The sequence below is a fragment of the Dasypus novemcinctus genome, chromosome 21 (genome assembly GCF_030445035.2).
Source record: "Dasypus novemcinctus isolate mDasNov1 chromosome 21, mDasNov1.1.hap2, whole genome shotgun sequence".
In the NCBI taxonomy this organism is placed as follows: domain Eukaryota; kingdom Metazoa; phylum Chordata; class Mammalia; order Cingulata; family Dasypodidae; genus Dasypus; species Dasypus novemcinctus.
Window position 1 is genome coordinate 7892383 of NC_080693.1, and position 15230 is coordinate 7907612.

The following is a 15230-nucleotide window of genomic DNA, read 5'->3' on the forward strand; positions in this document are numbered from 1 at the left end:
CCCTGCTACTCTATCAAATTCTTAAATGTTGTTTGGTTGGGCAAGACAAAACTATACTCCGCTGTAATTGATAAAGTACAATGTTATCTCATGTTAAAAGAATTTGTAATATTGTTGGAATACTAGAAATCTTTTATCCCTCACTGAGATGTGTTAATTGGGAAAGGTCCTTCACGAGAGTAGGAGGACCTCCAGCAGGCTGCTTTTTAAAAAAAAAAAAAAAAAAAAAGAAGATAGCTTGTGAATTGGATGTGGCCAGTACCAATGTTGGCTTTGGGTGGGGTATGAGGCAACGGCAAGATTCTAATTGAGTACCCCTTGGGTTTCAGTCACAAATGTGGGAAGGGGCTTATAAGTACAATATGAAAAAGGAATTGTGTGCAGCATAGGCTGAAAGTGAAAGGCTTAACCCAATAGTGTCTGGTTACTCTGAAGACTGCCATCCCTGTCCAGGGGTGGATGGCAAATACTAAAAACAATGGACTGTTGTGAATCACTCTCCATGGGGGAGAGATCTGTGGAAGAACATCTGGGACACCTGCCAGCAGTGACAGGTGACTGTCATGTCCCTGCCCACTCCTCTAACATCCCTCTCAGGACTGTTGAGGCAGATGCTTCATGAAGATCCAGAGCCATGGAATTGGGATCTGAGAGGAAGCAGAGTGGCTCCACTGGGAAAGTGAACATCGTGAGTACCAGACCTTGGGGTGCCTAGCGCAGCATTTCCTGATGCCTGCTATTCACCAACAGCTTGTGGCCTTAATGCTCACGTCAATGGCTGACATCAGCACCCTTCTGCTCCTGGAAGGGGCAAAATATGCTTTCACTGCTACAGACACTGCATCAAGACCCTTAGAACAAGCCAGCTATTGTTTTCTGCCTGAAAAGTCACGGAGGACTATTTATATTCAGCACTGAGTTGTGGCCCCAGGTCCAGTGAAGATGCTGAGAGCAAGACCAAGGAAGACATTGAAATTATGTGATAAACTTCCAGCTGCCCCACAGCCCAAAATGGGGAAGTAAGAATTTGTCATTGCCTATGCCTCAAACTCTGCAAACTGGGGAAACTGAGGTCATTTTTGATCAAGTACTGGCCTATATAGCCTTGCTGGTAGGAAATCTTAAGCCTATGAGAAATGAAAGTTTAGCCATTAAATGTCTGCTAGTTGGAAGTCTTATTGTTTGTTGTTGTATAATCTATGGTAGTTATGGATTGTGTATAAAATGCTTGAATACTAATCAGAACTTTAATAATGAAACAGTATACTTAAGTGATTTGATGAACTGTATAGATGTGTCTTGATGTAAATCTCTTTAAGTTTGAACAATCCTGGGACTGAATATACTGGGGAAAAAGGAAAAAAAAAAGTATTGTTCAAGCCTAAAAGTGAAAATATCATGCAGGAAGCTTTGCTGATCAGTGAAACATCATTTGTGTAGACTTAGCAAATCAAAAAGGGGGAAATGTGGGAAACCTATTTGTTGTAAATGTTACACCTGTTAACTGTAGCAGTTGTTAGATGTTGCAGTTGTTCCCTGTTTTTGTAAATGATGTTGCAGTTCAGATAGCAAACAGCTGCTTGGAGGTTTCCAATAAGTGCCATGGAAAAACTAGGGGTGAGGCTCTCAGTTCCAGAAGCTGAGAGTCCCCTGGTCCCAGGTTTGTCTCCCCTCTTGTGTCTCTACCTTTATTTCTGCATTGTCTTCCCTTCCAGCCAACCTATTGTGAGCTGAAGGCAGCAATACTATTTATACTATTAGAACTATAAAAATTTCTTAAAATATTGCTTTTTTTAATGGATTTGAGGAAAACAGGAAATGGCATCTTTACCTAATTCAGTAGGAAAGGTAAAGGGCAAAAGAAAAGAAAAATAACCTTTCTCTTCCTTGCTGCTACAGGGCATCTGGAGGACAAAGTTTGAATGTACCTTATTTTATAGCAGATACCTCAAGGGGAAAAATTTGGACACAGTAGATTGTGAGATGAATTTGTATGTTATAGAGTCAGCAGTCACTTCAAGATTATTTTGGAAAATTTTTCTTAAGTATTTGAGGCAAAGAAAGTGAAGCTAATGATAAAACAATGCAAAGAAGAAAATTATAAACAAATGTGTACACTGCTTAACTTAGCAATAAATATTGCATGATGATGCAAAAATGAATTATTTTAATTAAAATTGTTATAATTATTTTAGAAGTATTGGGGTTGACAGATATGCTCTGAGGGTGCCAGAAAGAAGTAAATCTACTTCTCATTCTATTAATTGGGAAATATAAAAATGAATGCATGTAATATAAACTTGGGCATGTATACAAGAAGAGTTAAAATATTTTGACACTGTTTTATCTGGAAAGTGTGACTATGTGGAGAAACAGAATAGACTCCTGTTTGTCATTCCAAGGAAAGCTGTATTCATTATATTAAATGAAGAGTACTTTATTTTCAGCCTATACCAAAAGCAAGGAAAACTGTGGGAAACGAGGGGACTTAGCACTAAGATCAGGGTGACTGAATTATTACAGTATAGGTGAATGAGATCCTGAGATAAACTTTCTTGACAGATCTTTCTTTGGATGAGAATTGAATGAGGCAGTATTCCTCCCAGGTTTTAAGTATGGTGAAATGGGACATTGGATTGAATTCTGAACCAGTGCTGTTCCTATTTCAGTATATCCCCTGGGATATGAGTCCTCTGGGATCTTGTTAAAATGCAAATCCTGAATTGGTAGTTTGGGCTGGGGACTTTGAATCTGCCGTTCTGCCACTCTCTCAGACATGCTCATGCTGCAGATTCAGTAACCATACTCAGTGAGCCCTGACTCCCTGCCCAGAGTCTCAGCTCCTTAGAGAAGTGGTTCTCAACCTTGATGCCTATTGAAATCACCTGAGGATTTCTCATGCCAAAGACAGGAACAATTAAATTTGTATGTTCAGCCCAGATATGAGAATTATTTGAAGCTCTCATTTGAATTCTGTATACAGAGACATGAGATCCACTTCCATAGCATATATGACATGATATGGTTAGTATATGGAAAACTCTTGTATTAATATCTATAAATAATCCCCAGCACAAAAAGTACATGTAGTTTTCATAAAAAGAAAATGATTGTCATATAGATTAGCCTACACTTATATTTCTCAGAATGTGTTGATAGAGCAAATCTTTGTATGGCTGTATTTCTAAGTTTTCCATCTCTAAAAATGAAATAGTGCTAGATTATTTATTCAAGCATCTGTATTAGCCAAAGTGGTGCTGATGCAAAGTACTAGAAATCAGTTGGCTTTTTAAAACATTTTGGGGTAAAAGCATACAGATAAAAGGCCCTAAAGGGCCCACCTCAAGGTACCATAAGAGATACTTTCACACCAAAGATGATCGCCAATCTTTGGGAGGGTTCAGCCTTCCTCTATCTCAGTTACAGGCTGGCATATGGCTTGTTTCTCTCCAGGCCTCCTCTGCTCCTCTGGCTTCTTCAAAATGTTAGCTGTAAACTGTCAGGCAAATGACTCGTCTCTCCTCCTGGGGCCACAGATCAAAGCTGAGAAAGTTCTCTCCTCTGGTATCTACTATATGAGGCACACTCTCTCCTTGTGTGTTTTCTTGAGTGAGTGTCCATTTATAGGAACCCAGCAAGGGGGCTGGGGAATCAGGTTGAAACAAAGCCCTAATCTTCACAGGTAATTTAATCAAAACATGCCAGTTGAATCTAATGTAAACAAAGGTGATCACACCCAGAGAAGTACAGTTTTAAATCATAATCCTCTTTTGGAATTCATAAATAATATGAAACTGCTACACTCTATCCTCTGAATTTCAGAAGACACATTACAATATTGAAAAGTATAGCTTCAAGCAGTAACAGTGCTAAGTACAAAATCATATCACAATCAATTATAGAAATCGTTTGTCTTGGGGGCAAAGTCCCCTCTGGCTGTATAACTGTGACACAAAACAATTTGTCATCTTCCAGTATACAAAGGGACAGAGATAGGATAAACATTTGAATTACCACTAGAAGAATTTGGGAGGGAAACATGCATCACAGGTCCCCAACATATCCGAAACCCTGCGGGGCATACGCCATTAGATTTCAAAGCAAAATTACGGTTTCTTCTATCCTTGGTGTCTCATAGGGCCACGCTTTCCCACAGGCATGCCCAACAGTCATTTTCCTTCTTCCACACTCATCAAGCTTATGGATGGTGACTGAACTCCAGGCCTCACCCACCAGGAATGCTGAGGTGATGGCCACACTTTCCCAGTCTCTAGGGTATAGTCTCCACCCCCTTATTACAGTGAGGTAGTGGAAACATTCTCCCTCATCTCTGGTGTACATGCCCAGCCATCTCAGAACAGTGAGTTGGTGACCTGGCCTTCCCTAATCTATGAGAAACTGTCCAAACCCTCAGAGCAACAGGGTGTTGACCTCACTTTCTGCAACCCTTGGGGAATGTGCGTCACCCTCTCAGTAGCCTGGGGTGGCAAAACTCTCCCTGAACAGCAGGTTCAAACATATACCATCTTCAAATGCCAGGGCAAACTTACTCTCACCATACGTATGGGTGGGATTGCTCTCTCAGCCCAAGGAAATATCTTAATTCCAGACTTCAGCTTCCATGGTTTTCCTCTTAAAGCCCTTTTCCCCTCCATCTCTCCTCTTTGTGTCCCTTTTAGTTCAGGCTGACAGTGGTTTTGTTTATACAGCTCTCAGAAAACTTGTTGGTTTAGCATGCAGGAAGCAGGGGTCCAAGCCTTCAGACAGTAATACTTTCCACAAGTCTTTCCCTGATAATTGAATGTTCAATCCTGGCTTACAATTTCCAAGTTAATTGATCAAATGTGGCCCTATTGTCTGGAGGCTTGGAATTTCTGGAATCAGTTTCTGGTTCCTTTGTGCTGAAGAATTTATCAGCTTATCTCTCTCATCCAGCATTTTGCTGTAAGTTGCAGGGAGAAAGCAGGCTGCATTTTCCACATTTAGTCTGGAAATCTCATTGGGTAAGTGTCCAATCTCATCATTTTAAAATTCTGCTTTCCAAATAATATTAGCACTCAATCTTGCTAAGTTCTGTGTAACTTTAAAACATGGATCACCTTTCCTCCAGTTTCCAATAATAGTTTCATTAGTTCCTTCTAAGGCCTTATTGGAAATAACTTTAGGCTCCACATTCCTACCAACATTCTATTCAAAGCAATCTAGGCCATCTTTCAAGCATCTCACAGTTCCTCTAAAAAATACCCCTTAACCATTTATAAACCATTCCAGCATTTTTGATAATTGCATCAGGAAATACCCCACTCTGCTGTTAGCAAATTTTGCATTAGCACTCCTTTGGCTGACAAATAGAGCAACCTTGCATTTTTTCCTTTAAATGATCTCTTCTAATGTGGCTCTTAAATTCCTCAATTCCAGCCTATTTTAATTGCTCATATAACTTCATGCACTTGGACAAGCCTAGCTCAGCATTGACCTACAGCATAGACAAAATTCTGACAAAAAGAAATTATCGCTTGCCTCAAGAATGTTGTGTGACTAGGCTGTAATTTCATAGGATTACATCAGAAAACCATGAAAATGATGTTATTGATTACCTAAAAGGCGTAGCATTAAAATTAAACAATATACTTTTTAAATTTCAGAACTGTGAATTTAAAAAGAAAATAGAAAATATTCTTTTGGGATCAAGTATCCATACCTAAAATGAAAATACATTGCTTGATTTCACTTTTGAAATAGTTTTTGTTCCATATGTTAAGATATACCTGAAAACTTTCATACTTTTAGTTTTAAAAAATATTGAATACTGATAGTAGGATTTTGTTTAGACAATTAGAAAGTTCTGGTAATGAATGTTGGTGAGGAAAGCACAACATTTTGCATGTGATTAATTCCACTCACTTGTGTGCTTTGACATGGTTGAGATTGGAAAGTTTGTTGCATTCATGCTACCACAATTTATAAAAAGAGTAGAGAGAGTGACAGTTAAATGCAACACATCGGAAGCGTATTTGGCTCAATGAATAGATCATCCTCCTACCACATGGGAAGTCCAAGGTTCAAACCCAGAGTCTCCTCACCCATGTGGTGGGTGAAGCTGGCCCATGCACAGTGCTGATGTACACTAGGAGGGCTGTGCCATACAGGGGTGTCCCCCGTGTAGGGGAGAGCTATGCGCAAGGAGTGTACCCCATAAGGAGAGCCACCCATGCAAAAAAACTGTAGCCTGCCAAGGAGTGGGGCTGCACACACGGAGAGCTGACACAGCAAGATGACACAACCAAAAGAGACACAGATTCCTGGTGCCGCTGACAAGAATACAAGCGGACACAGAAGAACACACAGCGAATGGACATAGCAGACAACTGGGGGGGAGGGGAGAGAAATAAATAAAATTAATTAATGTAACACATTATCCTGGAATGGATCTAATAATAAAGTATTGCACATTCTATTCATGGAAAATCAGTAATGAAACTAGATTAATTTACTCTGGAATTCTCTAGTTTTGAAGTTCATGGGGTTTTACAGTTCTTAGAACATCAACAAAATTTGACATAAACAGACGTGAGCTAGTATTTCCTATGTTTAGTAGTAATATATGCACACTTTTCAAAATGAAAATGTTTTTCTTTGAATATATATTTTCAACGCAAATATTTATATAAACTACATTGATGCCCACATCCTTTGAATGTTGGTTGGTTACAAGTCCTCTTAGAAATGAAGAGTAGTAGAGATGTTCTTCCTGTGACTACTCTAGAATCCTTGCCTAGGACAAAATCCATAAAACCTGTGGGGAACGATATGAAGACTGATGTAGAGACTTTGAGGAGGAATTAAAGGGTACAGTCTGTTTTCCTTAATTCCGTCTGAATGATTTCTCTAATTTGAGCATAAAGATTGTGATAAAGAAGGCATGACTTGATTAAAAGTATCTTCATTGTCATCTGAATTAATCAGGGTGTGTCTTCTAGGTTACAGGAGTGGTGACACAGTCAACTGCATACAACAAGAGTCCTTCATGAAAATGGTCCTTTTTCTACAGTGAGAAAGGAACTCTTAGTACTGGACTAAGGGTGAAAGCCCCATCAGTGTCTTGTTTTCCTTGCATGTTTGATCTGTTTGGATTAGGGTAAGTAAAGAAGAGAATTTTAACCAGAAGGGACAGTCCTTATTTTGTAAATTATTTTGTTATTTGAAGTGTAATTGTTGGATTTGATTCTGGGCACTTAGACCCAGGCAGTCTGAGGTCGGGTTATGTTATTGTGGACATGCAGTTTTTCTGAATTCATGATTCATTTGTATTTCTTAAAGTGAAATTTCCTTAAAATCTTTCAGGGATTTGTTTTATGCAATTGCACCAGTAAAAGATAGACAAAGAAATAAATGTATACTGACAAATTACATGAGTGAACTGAAGGAAATAAACTGTATTTAGCCCTAGATCAGCATATTACTCCATGTTCTTTGTCCACGCGTCATGGACAAGGCATGTAATTGGAGACAGATGTAAATACACTGAAGGGCATGAGAAATGTTCTGAATAGGTGTCTGTTGACATGAGTAAGTGTCCAATATATGGGACTATGAGCATCAGGTGAGTTAGAGGCTAATGTTTTGATAGTAGAATCAGTTCCTGTATGGTGGGAGAACCTGGATAGGGGTCATAATTGTGTGAATAAACTATATGAAGAAGAAATTTGGGTAATAAGTTGGGAACTCTGATTATCAAAATGAAAGGTGACATTCCAGGTAAATCCTCATTGGAACACTTCAGGAATTTGAATTGTGAGACAGGCGGAAAAAAGGGAAATTCTGGCTGTCTTTTTCTAGTCATGTAATTTTAAACATTACTAAAGATTTCTGAACCTCTGTTTCATTTGTTGAATGGATAATTTAGACTTACTCAGCAGGGTTACTTTGAGGATGACATAACCAAATATGAAAGTGCTCTAATGATGATTGAGACCATATACTTCTATTTCTTTCTGATGCAGGGAATTCTAAGGGCTAAAATTGCATGATGGGAGCTATTGATGTCTCCAAATGGAACAAGCCTTGAATTGATCAACCTCATAATGAAATACGTTCTTCAGTATCTTGGGTGATGTCCAAGTCCAGTGGGTAAGATTTAGAACTCAGTGTTGGTAAGTGATATCATTAGACACCTGTGTGGAAGAACCAAGGTGATTTAGAGCAAGTGTACTCAAGGATGGATACAAAGTAAAGCAGAAAGGGTGTGAAAGTCCAGGAAACTGGGATGGATGTTTCATAAGCCCAGGAATTCTATATGAGAAATTCTAGTTTGGTTACTTTGACAGTGGAGACCCAACATTTTAAGACTCAGGGAGGGAATTGGAAATCTCTGAACACCATTGGCTAATGAATATATAAAACTCAATTATTTTCATGCTCTTTTCTGTACAATGAAGCTAGGTATTCATACCTTCTTTGTTCTCCAGAGTAGCCAGGGCCTTCTTACTCTTGACTGGTGGAGAGGACGGTCCTCCCCCTATTTCTCTTGGAGCACACTTCATTTTCCTATTGATGGGGATGGGGTTACTTCCAAGTGAAGGGTTGGGATTCATGACAGGTGAGACTGGAAACTGGGGGCAAGACCAGATTTTCATAGCTTCTTTTTCCATTGTCAACTTTGTTTACCTAGGGCTTATTTCATGGAGTGAAAACCCAGAGGAAGTCAGTTATCAATTGAACTATTTACAGTGCAACCACCGGTGAGTAGGATATCCTACTGATATTACCACTGTGTTGTCAGCAGATGGGTTGGTTTCTCCTATTAGCATGGATAATATAAGCTCATTTAGGAGATATTTAATGATCTGAGCTGCAGTTACTTTGCCTAGGTCTCTGTGACAGTGGTGATAGGTTACAGATTCATCAGTAGGTAATTTCATTTCCAACATTACACAGATTTGTTCCAGACTCCGTTAAGTCTCTGTATTCACTAGAGAGATTTTTTCTCAGTGAGCCCATTTCTTCATTGGAGTAGTAATGCACTCATTGATCATTTTAATCCCTGCATTTGGCTTTCACATGTATTAGCAGTTGAATATAGCTGATAGAGATGAGTAAGATCAGAAGTTTGCAGTCAGTAGGATAACTGACATTTCAGCAGGTGAGTTCAAACAGCATATTGCTACAGGTGCTCAGGTGAAGGGCTGTGCATTGTTGAGAAGAGTAAAAGTTAGGGTTAGATAATAGAGGAGGAATAATTCATTTCTTGCAGTTTCTAATTCCTTAATGTATTGCTATTTATTTGCACATTTTGAAAACTTAAAGATCATTAAAATTCTCCTTACCCACTTGTCCCAAAATGCCCAAATTCCACTTTTGTAGATAATCGTTCTTCAAACGTTATTGATTGAAGTAATTATAAGAAGTTTTATTGATTGAAGTAATTATAAGTTTTGTCTTGTATTTATTTTTCTTTAATTTTGTTTTTTATTTTTACTTTTTAAAGATTTATTTTTATCCCCTTCCTGCCCATTGTCTGCTCTCTGTGTCCATTCACTGTGTGTGCTTCTGCGTCTGCTTGCATTGTGGCACTGGTAAACTGCATCTCTTTTTTGTTGCTTCATCTTGCTGTGTGAGCTCTCCGTGTGTGCAGTGCCACTCCTGGGTGGGCTGTGCTTTTATCACGTGGGACGGTTCTCCTTGTGGGGTGCACACCTTGCACTTCAGGTACTCCTACACACGTGCTCTCCTGCATGGCACCACACTCCTTGCATGTGGCAGCACTGCACATGGGCCAGCTCCAAACGGGTCAGGAGGCCCTCAGGATCAAACCCAGGACCCTCCATATGGTAGACAGACAATCTACCAGTTGAGCCATGTCTGCTTCCCTTGTCTTTTATTTTGGCATGCATTTAGGAGTACTCTAGTATTTAGAGTAAAATTTATGGCCCTTTGGAATTCTTGAATAACTTGAGAGACCATAGTGAATCAAGATACTTCCTGTACTATTGACCATACAGAGGGAGTAAAGATACGAGAGAGACAATGAACAGGGGTATTTGGAGGTCCCAAAGAGAGTGCAGGTCAGAAGGTCTTATTCCCCTGGATTAGTGAATGTGTTCAGTACATCATCTCAGGAGTCCGTGGTGTGTGCTGCTGAACTGTCTGTATGGTGAACACCTGGGTTATGTAGAGTTGGGTGCATCAGCATCCATTGATCCAGAGTTTTGTATGATTCCTGTTTAGTTCAGCACAATATTGGACTTTGCTGTAAGGTTCTATGCCATTATAATGAATAATAGATCTCTGACATGTTTAGATTGGAAGCCTGTTACACATTAGCTCATTGGATTTTTTTTTTTAAGGTTTATGTTTTATTTATTCTCTCCCCATCATCCCTCCTCCCCCACAGTTGTCTGCTCTCTGTGTCCATTCGCTGTGTATTCTTTTGTGACTGCTTCTATCCTTATCAGCAGCACTGGGAATCTGTTTTTTTGTGTGTGTGTCATCTTGTGTCAGCTCTCCATGTGTGCAGCGCCATTCTCGGGCAGGCTGCACTTTCTTTTGCCCTGGGCAATCTCTCCTTATAAGGTGCACTACTTGTGCATGGGGCTCCCCTACATGGGGGACACCCCTGCGTGGGTCAGCACTCCTTACGCATATCAGCACTGTGCGTGGGCCAGCCCAACGCAGGTCAAGGAGGCCCGGGGTTTGAACCGTGGACCTCCCATGTGGTAGACGGACGCCCCATCCACTGGGCCAAGTCCACTTCCCAACAACATCCTTAATTAGTGTGGTACATTTGTTACAATTGATGAACACATATTGGAGCATTGCCACTAAGTATGGATTCTACTTTTCAGTATAGGTTAAGCTCCCTCCCACACATTTTTGTAACTTATGACAAAATATGTAATGTCCTGTATCCTTCACTGCAGCATCATTTAGGATGATTCCTGTGTCTAGAAAATGCCACCATATTACACCTATTTTTTAAAAACAGATTATATAAACTTTACATAAATGTGATATTCTTATATAATGGAGTTTTAATTCAATGTGTCTGTGTGTCTCTGGGTGTGAAAAGCAGGTGACCATTCAGCAATGAGAATGATCTGACTTGAAACTCAAAGTCAGTATGAGATTTCTGAAAAGTCGCCACTTTCTCATTGTCTCCTCTCAAACATCCTTCTCTGCCCTCTCTGAATCCTTATGTCCATGATGTTTTTAGGAGTTAGTGAACTTGAAAAATGTAATTATAGACTTCACTCAAGAAGAATGGGCCTTGCTGGACACATCTCAGAGAAAGCTGTTCAGAGATGTGATGCTGGAGAATATCAGTCATCTGATCTCAATGAGTGAGCCTCTCAAATGTACCTATCTATATCAATTTTCTCTTATTTTCTCAAGAAGTATCTAGAACTGCTTGTCCATATTGTTTTGTATATTATTTTATATTTTAATTTTAAACTCTATATACATAATATGTTTTACTATTTTATAACATGCACAAATACCTAAAAGAAATATGTTTCTTATTACATCTAGTTTTTCACGCAACTGGATTGTAATCATCTTCAACACAAATATCATGTCTTTCTTCTACTCAATGTCCAACACTCAGAGCAGTGCTGGGAATTCAATGATTATTTTCTTACAGAATATGTGTGTTAAATATATGTATCTTAATATTCTACTCAAGGGATTTAGCGTGAATTCAGATTATATTCATAAAAACAACGTGCATTTCCTTTTACACATTATTCTAGGGAGCTTATGTTATAGTGTTCTTTTTGAAAATAATAATGAACCATTGTAGAAACCTAGAATTTCTCCTTGCTTGAAAATATAAAGAGTTCTCAAGGGTGTCTTTGAACTTGGGCATCAATAACCAAAAGTCCTTACTGTATTTGGGTAGTAGGTTAAGATTAAGAGTTAATCCTTTAATGGTGAAAATTGTCAATGTTCTCTATTTGCAAGTTCTTTTCCCTTGACTGACCTTCAATGTTTATCTTATTTTTCTTCAGTCACTAAAGTGGTTTAAAGCTGTTCATACCACCAAAAACATGTTCCTAAATTGAATGCATTCCTCTTCATATGAACATTGTACATAAGATCTTCTGATGAGGTTATTTCAGTTAAGGTGTGTCACAACTCTATCAAGATGAGTATTAATCTTCAGTGCTTTATAAGAGAATGATATTCAGACAGAGAGAAAGCTGAGGGAAGTAACAGGCTGAAATCAATAAAACCCAGAGGAGAAGAAGTAGACCAAGAGATGCCATGTGCCTTGCCAAATGACCACCTCAGGACCAGTTGTTGCCAGCAGCCAACCGAGAATGCCACGGTCTTGGGGAAAAATTCTTGCCTTGATGATGCCTGGATTTGACCATGTTCCCACCCTCAGAACCATAATGTGATACATTTCCATTTTTTCAGCCAACCCATCTCAGGTTATTTGCTTAAGCAGCCTTGGAAACTAAAACAAAATTTTGAACCACAAGTGTGAGATGCTACTGTTGCAAATATCAAAAATGTGGAAAGAGCTTTTGAATTAGTTAATAGGTAGAGGCTTGAAGAAGTGCAAGTGCTTTTTTAAAAAAGGCCTAGATTGCTTTGAAGAGATCATTGGTAGGAGTATGGATGCTGAGGAGTCTCCCAGTGAAGACTTAGAAGGAAGTCATGAATTGGAAGCTTTAGGAAACGAGGTATTTGTTTTAAAGGGGCAGAGAAGTTGGCACAATTGAGTTTTGAAGTCAGATGGAAGGCAGACTTTTAAAGTGGTGAAGTTTTACATTTTGCTGAGGCTATTTCCAAACTAAATGTGAAAAGAGTAGCCTGGTTTCTCTTTGTAACTTATAGGAAAATGTCAGAGGAATGGGATATGGTTTGGAAAATTCTGAGATTCTGGGACTTGAGTCCTCAGAGAAGAGTGCTCTATGTGAGGGTTTAACTGAACATAGAATAAATCATCAATTTCTGTGTAAGTCAGTATTAGAAGAGCAGTCATCTAGGAAAGACCTGTGGGAAGTTTCCTCTAAGATGGTTTGGATCTCTGCGTACCATATACAAAACAGACAAGTTTTTTGCGAGATGTGTAGGAATGAAACCACTGTGAGCTGATATTAAAATGGACAGAAAAGGGATCTGTTAAAGGAAAAATCACTTAAAGGTCAGAGCCATGGAACCTACAGTCTGGACTGTAGACATGTTATCAAGGCAAGACAGCAGGTCCATCCATTTATGTGGAAAGGGTGAGTCTGCCCCATGCTCAGAGTTGGCCAGCTCTCTGTCCTATTGTTCATGAAGACTGCTGCCACCCTAATGTTCTGGATGGCTGGAACCTGTGCTCGTGGAATTGTGGAGTTTGGCCACTACCCCACTGTTCTGAGAGGGTTGTGCCTTTTCCCTAGGAATTCAGAGTCTGGCCACCATGCCAGTGTTAACAGAGAGAGGGGCCTTCTCGCCATGGTTTGGAGAGAACATGGCTGCTGCACAAGCACTTTGAAGGGGTGAGGCTGCATCTTCAACAGTCCTGGAGATTAAAATATTGTCCAGAGCTGAACCTCACACTTTGAAATCTAATGAAACGTTCCTTGCAGGGTTTCAGAATTCTTTGGGACCTGGGATTCCTGTTTTTGTTCAATTTCTCCCTATTGGAGTGGAAATATTTGTCTTCGGCTTATCCCTCCATTGTATGTTGAAAGAAGATAACTTGTTCTGTAGACTGCACACATCCATAGATGGGAATTGTGCCCCAGGATTTACCACACCCATCATCAATTTTGATTGTACTTTGTACTTCACATTGTTTCTGAAACGACTTAAGCCTTTTGGGATATTGTGATGGGTTGAAAGTATTTTGCATCTAGAAAGAACCTGTCATTTTTAGGGTTAGAGGGTGATGTGTGGTGGTTTGATGTTTTATGTACTCCATAAAAACGTACTTAAGTAGAATCAATTCTTGTAGGCATATACCCATTGTTAGTAGGGTCCTTTGATGAGATTACTTCAGTTATAGTGTGTCTCACCTCATTCATGAAGGAACTGAGTCCTGATGCAAGAGTCCTTTATAAGAGAATAAAATTCAGACAGACAAAAAGACATTAGAAGTAATCTGAAATCAGTGACACCAGAAGAGAATAAAGTGATCAGGAGATATTTCCATGTGCCTTGCCATGTGACAAGGACCGAGGGTCACCAGCAGCCATTCCGAGAATCTCACAGTCTTGGAGAGAATGCATTGCCTTGATGGTGCCTTGATGGTGCTTTGATTTCAACATTTTCCTGGTCTGAAAACCATAATAAATTGCCTTTGTTTAACCCAAGCTATTCATGGTATTGGCTTAAGAAGTCTAAGAAAGTAAAACAGTCACCTTCCCTGGATTTGATGGTAATGCACTGTTAATGGCACAGAACTCAAAATTTCATTTATTTTTTACCACTACCAGGATATCAGGTCTGCAAACCACATGTACTTTCCCAGTTGGAGCAAGGAGAGGAACTGTGGAGAGAAGGAAATGGATTCCTCCAAAGTGAGAATTCAGGTAAGCTCTCGGATGCTGTGCTTCATGCTAATGAGGAATCTGTTGACTGGTACATAGGTTACTGAAAATAACAACTGTAGATTTCCTTAAGTGAGTTAAACTTTCTGAAATGCAGTTGTCAATATTGGGAAAATTTTCCTTGGATGTTGTCATGATTCCATTGACTTATCAATCTCTACTGTAGTGTAATAGTACATAGTACATTGTACATAATAGATATGTTTATACTGTAAAGATTTATCATTCACTTAATGGACATTTTCTTTTTTTCCTCTTGGATGGATATTCTTTTTACCTCCCCAACATACCAGCTTTTTAATAATTTTTCTTATATTTCCATTTTGAAAATATTTTCTATTTGTCAATGTGGTATAAAGGTTTCTCCTGCATAGAATATTGCTTAATTTGATATTATTTGGCATATAAGTGTCATATTTGAGACAAATATAGAATAATATGTGACTTCAACATTTTGATTTCCCTAATCCTAGTCTACCAACATTTTTTTACTGTTGTTTTTTTCCAGTTCTTTCAGGCAGAGAAAGTTGTCTTAAAAAACTAATGCTCTCCATGCAGGGTATCTGCAGGAAAGACACACCTACCATCGTGTCATTGGTAAGCTTCACAGGTATGAACCCTTGTCTTCCAAATAGATACTTGGGAGTAGAATGAATTAGGAATTCAGTACAGCCACTTAACTGA

At 39.1% G+C, this 15230-nt stretch overlaps 1 protein-coding gene and 1 long non-coding RNA gene across 3 annotated transcripts in view; both read left to right on the plus strand.

Annotated features, from left to right (window-relative positions):
- The window catches only part of LOC139437117 (uncharacterized), a 250523-nt gene that overhangs the window by 43019 nt on the left and 192274 nt on the right, over window positions 1-15230 (plus strand). The window lies entirely within an intron of this gene.
- The window catches only part of LOC131274899 (zinc finger protein 596-like), a 29813-nt gene that overhangs the window by 5887 nt on the left and 8696 nt on the right, over window positions 1-15230 (plus strand). Inside the window, exon 2 of the mRNA XM_071210870.1 lies at window positions 15084-15156. Coding sequence (XP_071066971.1) covers window positions 15084-15156 — 73 coding nt within the window. The remainder of the gene's footprint in view (window positions 1-15083; window positions 15157-15230) is intronic.